This window comes from Cyanistes caeruleus, chromosome 12, assembly GCF_971803275.1.
Source record: "Cyanistes caeruleus chromosome 12, bCyaCae1.hap1.1, whole genome shotgun sequence".
NCBI classification, from domain to species: domain Eukaryota; kingdom Metazoa; phylum Chordata; class Aves; order Passeriformes; family Paridae; genus Cyanistes; species Cyanistes caeruleus.
Genome location: NC_141712.1, coordinates 7,609,385 through 7,617,700, shown reverse-complemented (window position 1 = coordinate 7,617,700; position 8,316 = coordinate 7,609,385). Strand labels below are relative to the sequence as shown.

At 39.5% G+C, this 8,316-nt stretch overlaps 1 protein-coding gene across 6 annotated transcripts in view; it reads left to right on the top strand.

Annotated features, from left to right (window-relative positions):
* URI1 (URI1 prefoldin like chaperone) overlaps positions 1-7,800 on the top strand; it is a 41,259-nt gene extending 33,459 nt beyond the window's left edge. For all 6 annotated transcript variants that reach the window (XM_086847156.1, XM_086847157.1, XM_023934825.2 and 3 more), the window contains 5 exons: positions 1,127-1,307; positions 1,865-2,132; positions 2,712-2,854; positions 4,461-4,719; positions 6,991-7,800. In XM_086847156.1, coding sequence (XP_086703282.1) covers positions 1,127-1,307; positions 1,865-2,132; positions 2,712-2,854; positions 4,461-4,719; positions 6,991-7,179 — 1,040 coding nt within the window. In that variant the 3' untranslated portion in view covers positions 7,180-7,800. The remainder of the gene's footprint in view (positions 1-1,126; positions 1,308-1,864; positions 2,133-2,711; positions 2,855-4,460; positions 4,720-6,990) is intronic.
* Positions 7,801-8,316: the final 516 nt, after the last annotated feature.

Genomic DNA, 8,316 nt, shown 5'->3' with positions numbered 1-8,316 from the left:
TAATAGAGATTTTAAAACACAAAGGATGCTGAGTAATGAAGACATTGTACTACTGTTGATTGGAATCACAAAGCAGCTTCATAAAGACCCACAGAGCCACTGGAGTCCTACTTCATTTGTGGCAGTGGTGGAAGGGGATGGGTCCTCATTCCTGAGAAGAGATGCAGGAGCTGGGTGGCTGGTGATGGGCAGAGGGCAGGGAGTTCCCTTGGGAGCCTGCCTGGGAGCTCTCAGGAACAGGCAGTGCCCCCAGGAGTGCTGGTCTCAGGGAAAAGGGGTCAAACACACAGGCCTGCCCTTCACCCAGGCAGGGCTGAAACATTAGGATTTGTTCCCTATGTGCCAGACAGCACTCAAACAGGAAAAGGTATTCCCCATCCTCAGTGGATGCACTGTTTTACCAGGGAGCAAGGCTTTTAAATGCCAGCAAGGACTTGTCACTGACTACCATTTGCTCTCAAGTGTGTATCTCAGGTCACCTTTGTGGCTTTAAATGGGGTTTATATCTATTATTTGTGAAAGGCAGGTTTTTGTATGATTTTCAGAGTGGGTCTTTTTCACTAAGTAAGTGATTGATAATGACTGGATTTTGATCAGATTTTCCAGGTGACTCAAGATAATTTTTAAAGGTCTTCATTGTAAATTTAAAGAAAAGACTCTGCTCTTTAAATGTAAGTGACTGTTAAAAATGAGCTGTAATACAGACCAGGTTTGTTTTCCCAGTTAATAATACCTGCTGTTAATGGGACAGTGAGCAAATGTCACATTCACATGTTGGTATCTATCAGATCAAACCAAAATCTAGTGTTTGGCACAAGAGGTAAAAAAATCCACATTGTAATAAAACTGTCACAGGATCAGTGTCTCCTGCTTTGTAAATAAACATCTCTGCTTTGCCTTGGTATTTCTGTAACATCCGGAGACTATTACCCTGTGCTGGTGCTCTGGTTCATTGACAGTTTTACTTAAACAGTTAAACAATAATTTGAAATGGAAAATGTTCTGCCCTTATTCCTTAGTTCCTTTGCGTGTTTTTTCCCACCCTTCAAATGTTTTTTGTTGGATTTTTTTGTTGGATTTTTCAGTGAGTTGCCTTAGTAATTGCATCTTATTTTTTATTACACAGGAAAACACCGAACTGCTCACAGACCTCATTCAAAGCCAAAAGTATCAAATGTTTTTGAGGTAGATTTTCCAGCAAATGGAAGTGATACAAAACCCATGGGCCGTTTCCAGTCAGAGGAGGAACTGTGGGCCCGCTTAGAAGAGCTTGAGAGACAAGAAGAGATCCTTGGTGAACTCGACAGGTACAGTGCTGGACTGGAGTTCACAGAGCTGAGTGTGAGGCTCTTGGTGCACAGGGGTCCCACCAGCAGGCCAGGCAGCTGACCACACAGATGGAATTAAAATCATAATAGGTGGAAGAAGGGTGGGACATGAACAAAGCACACACTGCAACGCCAAAGCTCCTAAAATCTGCCTCTGTGCAACCATAGCAGTCCAGCCTTCTGATATTTTTTCTTTAAGATGAAGTGGGGGAAGTGAAATTCATTTCCCACAGGCTATGAAAATCCATAGTTTTCCATGTGGGAGTTACACATTTAATGCTCAGTGACATCCTTAGAGCTATTCTGACCCTCAAGCAATACCTAGGTTGTTAGCCATGATGTCACAGTTTTGGTATTTCCATTTGGTGTGGGAAGGACACAGCCATTGTTAGAGGACACAGAAGTTCCACAGTCTGCCTAAAAATACATCACCTGTGTAAAGACAGTTACATTCAGGCGAGTTCATTATTTTGTATGGTTGTGGCTCTCAAGAGCATGAATTGCCTCTGTTCACTTGTATATTTTTCATCCCATAGGATGCCTGATACAGTTGAGACAAATGGAGAAGATGCAACCTCTTCTGAAGAGGAGAAGGAAGATAAGGGGACAGATGTGAATGGGACGTATAGGGCAGAGGACTGTATTACTCAGGGCAACTTCCATAAAGAACTTGCAAACTCAGACTTGTTTGTGGGCCAAGTTAATGGCTCAACTTACTATCACAGTGATGATGAAGATGACAGAGATGTTGGAGATAACTCTGTTCCAACTATTTTTTTCTCTCACACTGTGGAACCTAAAAGGGTTTGTACTTTATTTAATTTTTATCTTTTGCTCAAGAGATTACATAAAATATATATGCCGTTTCTAAACCTGAAAATTTTAGATTAGTAGATGCAGTAGAATGCTAGCTGGAGGTGACATTTGGGTTTTTTTCAAATGATTAAAAACCCACTGTTTAGATCCTGCAGTCCTAAATATGGTATTAAAAAAAAAAAGATCTTCAAATGTCTGCCTTGCTGTTCTGGCTTCTGGCTGTTGTAAAAGGCAGTATCCTGTCTAGGAGTTTTTTAATTGACTTCTTACTTGCCTTGAAACTGACCTTTGAACAGCTCAGCTGTTGAGCAGAGCTTGAATAAGCAGACTGTCATATTTTATATGCAAAGTATGTGCACATTAGGGCAAAGAAATGCCCCAGCCTAGTGCAAGTGCTGGAGAATAAACAGTGCACACTGTCAATGTTACCATTCATGCATTTGTTTAACTTACCTATGCTTCCTAGTCCCCAACTGCTTGGGTAAGAGAACGTCAGGAGTCAGTTGATCTGCAGCCTGGTGATTATTGATTTTATGGTCTAGACCATCATTTGTGTTCAATTTTCAGGTAAGAATAAACACAGGAAAGAATACTACTTTGAAATTCAGTGAAAAGAAAGAAGAGGCCAAGCGTAAAAGGAGGAACAGCAGTGGCAATGGCCATGCAACTCCAGAGCTGCCCAACATCAAAACCCCAGCAGACATTTACCGGTGGGTAATTTATGGTGGAGCTTTCCCCTGAGCTTTTCTCCTTTCATTTCTGTCCACCTAGAGTGTGAAACCCCTCCTACAGTTTCCTGAAAGAAACAGCTGGAACTGAATTTACCACTTAAAAATGAAAGTTTGTGCCTTCTGCATGGTTGCTGTGCTTTCATGTCTATGAAATATTTCTGGGCTTAACACTTCCTTTTCCAAATAGCAACTCTTCATTCACCTGCTTTTTCAGAGCTTCTGAAATGGAGGTAAATTTGCCAGTACATACCATCCTCAGAAGGGAAACCAACAGTTATATTATGTTACACTCTGGTTAATTCCCTGCCATTTTTTTCTGTCTTTGTTTTCAAACAGAACTGACCAGATCTACCACTTGTAATACCCTTCTTTCCTGGTTATTGATTTGCTGGGCTCTGTATCTTCCTTTCTGTGTCTTGAAAATGTACTCAGCTCTTTGCTTGCATAGTTTCTCTTGCATTCCCTCTCCCTGGCCTGTCACTTTCTGTATTCTCCATAAAAAGTACTGCTCACCTGTAGGGCACCCACACACAGAGGGCTTGAAAAACAGTGCTGGGCTTAGGGGATTGTATAAAACACTAAGGTGACAGGATGGTTAAAACAAGTATTTGGGTCTGTAAAGATAAGCACAGACACCTATTGGATTGGTTGATTAAGTGGTTGTGAAAATCCCACTGTATGTGTGTGTATTTGGGTACCTAAATATGTTAAACATGTCACAAAATGTGAAAAGTGAAACCAAGTCTTGTACTTGCAGCTGCTGAGGCTGAAGATGAGCAAAAGAGTATTTTGTGCTTCTCTCTCTGAGCTCTGCAAACTTCATCTTCTGTAGAGATGTATTTCTATAAGTGCCTGATGAATAAAGCTGTTAGAAACAAGTAACACCCTTAAATTACTTAATCCAGTCATTTGGCTCCTCCTTTATGAGTTTGATAAAATTGGCATTGTCTTCTCATTCTCCTCCACCCACCCTTGACTTTCTCAAGTCATGGAGAGGGAGCACAAGAGCCATCTTTGTCAGTTCACAGTCTGTTAATACTTGAAAAGTGTCTTCCTGTTGATCTGATCTTAAAAGCTGATTTTTAAAATTTTGTTTCTAATTGAAAGCAGATTATGACACTTGTCAGGAAAAAACTTCCATCCTTTCCATGTGCAATGAATGTTTCAAGTATTTGTTTTTGTATTCTACATTTGACAAGGACTTAACTCTAGAAAACATTCCCAGATTGTGATACTATTCTCTTCACGGAAACAACCCTGCTCATCATTTAGTTTACCTTTTTTCTAACTTTTTCTAACTCACACCTTTGTGTTTTCTAACATTTTTCAAAGAGCTATGCATTTTCTGCTGAAAGTAAGTACCAACTTAATGCTTGAATACAGGGCATAACAGCATTCACTCTGCAGAATTGATTCTTGTACATTGGTAAATACAGTGCCTCTGAAGGTACAGTGTTGTGATTCTGCAGCGAAAAAGTTGGGAAAGCACATCATAATTAATTTGTACAAAAGACAAAGCAAGATCACTGTAAATTTGTCATCTGATCCTGAAATAGTTTATTAAAGCTAACATTTTCCTTTATAGAGTCTTTGTTGATGTTGTGAATGGAGAATATGTCCCTCGTAAATCAATTTTGAAGTCTCGAAGCAGAGAGAACAGTGTTTGTAGCGATACCAGTGAGAACAGTGCTGCTGAGTTTGATGACAGACGAGGAGTTCAGAGGAGTATTAGCTGTGATGAAGCCACTCAGAGTGACAACAGCGAAGGCATCCTGGAGGAAGAGGAGGGGGAGGGGCAGCAGCAGCTACTGAAAAAGCTTCCTCCCTCTTCAGGGACAACCGAGGTACAGTTTTTAATTCATTATTGATTGTTGCCAGGGATAAAAATGAGAAATCTAATGACTGTGGTTACCTATACCATCACTTTGATTTCTTTAAAATAATTTTCTGACTCCTACCTGGTTTGCTTCAGAAGGACAAATACCAGGTGACAGGCCTCTGTCACATACATCCTAGGGGCAGAGGAGAGGAGCTGCACACGTGGCTTCCCAAAGGTTTGAAGCTCTTCCATAAAGATCCAACAAAGTGGTCACTTGCTGAAACCAGTGTCCTGTGTGCTGGGTCATTCTGACCTTTTCACTGCAGGACAGACAGCAGGATTTTAGACAAAAACAGGGAAATCTGTACTTTGATGAAAGGGAAGAGGTGATTCTCTAACCTGTGTTGCACTACAAGACAGCTAATTTCCAGGGAATGTTTCAAATTTAAAACGCATAGATACCAGCTGAATTACTATTTTCATGTGCCAATAGCAAATTGCCTGATAGAAGGAAGCATTGCACTCCTACTGATCCTATTCCAGACTAGGCCATTAGTGATCCCAAACAAATCTGTTTACGTGTGTTTGGAAAGTTCAGGGCTTCATCATAAAAGAAAGACTGTATGATGTAAGGGAAAATGCACAGTTGCTTAGTGACTGGGTGAATACAAGAATTAAGGGTAGAAATTTGTGGCATAGAATATTCATTTCTGTTGTAAGAACTTAACACTAATTTTTTTAAACTAGATAAAACTTGAACTGAAGAAATTCTCAGTGCAATGGACAAGTTCAATGAAAACATTATTTTTACAAAAAATATTTTTGACAAGGAATGAATTTCTCATAAAAGCTATTGTTTATCACAATTTTTCATTCAAACAGCTACAGAGGAATCCAGGCAGGATGTGAAGAATCATGATGGAAAATTTATCTGTGGAGTTAGCACTCCACATTGTATACTTTCTGGAATATATTTGCTATATTTTTATAAAACATCTAAGTGCACTTCAGATGTTACCCATCAGTCTGTTACCTGAATCTGGCATGATTATTCTCTACAATGTAATGTATTTTCTAAGCAACTGAAGGAGATTGAGCAAAACGCTCCAGTCAGATGTGCTTCCCTAAATGCTGCTGTTTTGCTTTTGGTTATTTTTGTGGGTGTTTGAAATCCATTATTTCTCCATTACCATTTGGAGAGTTAGTGTGTTACCAGTTACACACCAACTTTTATTTCTAATTTTACTACCATCACTTAGTTTGTGCTTTCCTTACCTGTTTTTGAGAATGACTTCTTGTTAGATTAACAGAATTGTACAGGCACAGCTTTAGGCACACTTGGGCTATTGGAGCAGAAAACAAAAAAGCACTGCTTTTTTTTGCAGGTTCTGCAAGAAGAGAATGGCCTGTTTGTTTTGCTTTGTTTTTCTTGGTAACTGAGTTATGAAAAAGCAGAACTAAGCATGGTGACTAAATCTGGTGTGCATTCCTTTGTGCCCAGCATGAGCATCAGACCTTGGATGTGAACTGCTTCCCCTTGTCCTTGGGCATTCTGAATTCTCTGTTTTCAATACATAGTGGAGTGATTTGTTCTTAAATATGTTTATGAAAAGTAGTTCTGAGCTGCTTGTTTTCCAAGAATCATGATCATTTCTTTGCTAAGTTGAAAAGGATTGTCGTATAATTGGCTGCATATAAATTACAATTTTTAAACACAAAATGTTTGTATTAGGCCTTTTTTAGAGAGAAATAGTTGGAAACAAGTTTGCTGTTCTCTTAAATATAAATTGCTTTCACCATTTTTTGATCATATTTGGTAGGGAGAAAAGAAGAAACAAAACACGTGCTTGCCAGCTCATGTGAAGTGTTTCAGCTTGATGCAATTAGAAGATATTAAGTCATAAAATGACGTATGATGGGAATGCTGACATAAACTTTGCAAAGTCTCTCCATTTCTTATCCAAAACTAAATTGTCTATTACATCAGCTGTTTTATTTCTTGAGCATGTGTCAGTGTGGAAGCAAATTTTTACATCATTTATGCAGTAGGAATGAGATTAAGTAGTACTTTTAAGATACTGTCTTTCATGCAGTCATCTTTGAACAAGCTATATTTTGAGGTTAATTACAATGTGGTTACTTATGCAGGCAACAATCATTGATTTAAGGATATTTCTTTACTTTTGATTAGAAGAAATAACAATTCTAATCAGGCTAATATAGGGTAATGACCTTATGGGCATAGCTTCACATTTGCATTTTATTAGCTCATTCTGAGTATTCTCTTCTGTTGTAGGCATTTTCTGGAACTGTCATAGAAAAGGAGCCTTTGTCTCCCTCCCTAATACCACACCCAGTCTTCGGTCACCCAGTGCTGCCGACCATTCTGGAGCGCAAATCAGAGGAACTTCAGTCTGATGCCCCAGAAGAACCAGTCAAGAGGATTTCCAAATTCAGAGCTGCCAGGATGCAGCAGACTCAGTAGGTGCTGTCGAGCCCGAGCACCTTGCCTGGTTTCACCTCTCTGGCGATTATATAAAGCATTCTCTGTAGCACCCACCCAGTTACCAGGGTGTCCTGTGGTAATTTGGCAGCGGTTATCTCCTCAGCATTCACTGGCAGCATTAGGAAAACAAACAGTTCAGTGTTTGAACACTTGAGTATTCATCTTATTTTGTCGGTTTCCCTGTGTGCTGTCAGCACCTTTGTATATGTTTGCCTTATGATAGCAGCACTTGGGTTCTTTTTCAAAAACTGTTCCTTACATACATTGTTTTTGTGTTTAAACCTAAATACAGGCAGTTTTGTGCCAGCTGTGATGTTCTACATACCATATGGACAATTTTAAGGAAACTTTTCACATTTCAAATAGATTCACCAATTATATTACATTACTTGCTTTAGCATTTTAAGACCCACTTGTATTCACATTGCTGTAGGTTTTGCAACTAGGTGTCTGCTAAAAGTTTTTTTCCTTCTTTCAAACCTCTCTGATATCTCACTGTACAGGTCTATAAAATGCCAGGTTCATGTACATTGCAGGGAAGTTTCTTTGATGGAAAAGGGTATTTTGTAAAATTAAATTTTCAGTAAAAAAGCTGTGAAACTCGTGTGGTTTTTGTTGCTTTACTACTAATTTGGAAGCACCACAGAGAGGTTTTTATTTGGAACTCGCATTTCTAGCTTGAAGTGTTTACTACCACATGGACATAAAAGCAGTCCATTCTCTTCTGCCATTGTGTTTTAACCTCCTGCTAATGAATGTCCATGGAAATTGAATGCTCTTAAGGAGAGAAGCATAAACTCAGACTCTTGATTACAAAATCTCCTAGTTCTTTTGTATACTCAGAAAACATTGTAATTGTCTTGGGAATGCCCAGAGGGAGTCAGCACTAAGGAAAAATGTCTTAATGCTTCAGCTTTATTTCAAAATGCAACAGCAGTGCAGCACTCAGTGTACAGTTTGGTGTATCCTCGTGACTGAGAGCAGTCCTGGCTTCAGGATTCCCTGCCCAGCAGCTCCTTCCAATCTTCTTGCCATCCCCTTGTTTTGCTGACACAGCGTTTGTTGTTTGGGGCCACCCCTTGAGTGATAGTAGGTGACAGAGATGGGCTTTAAAAC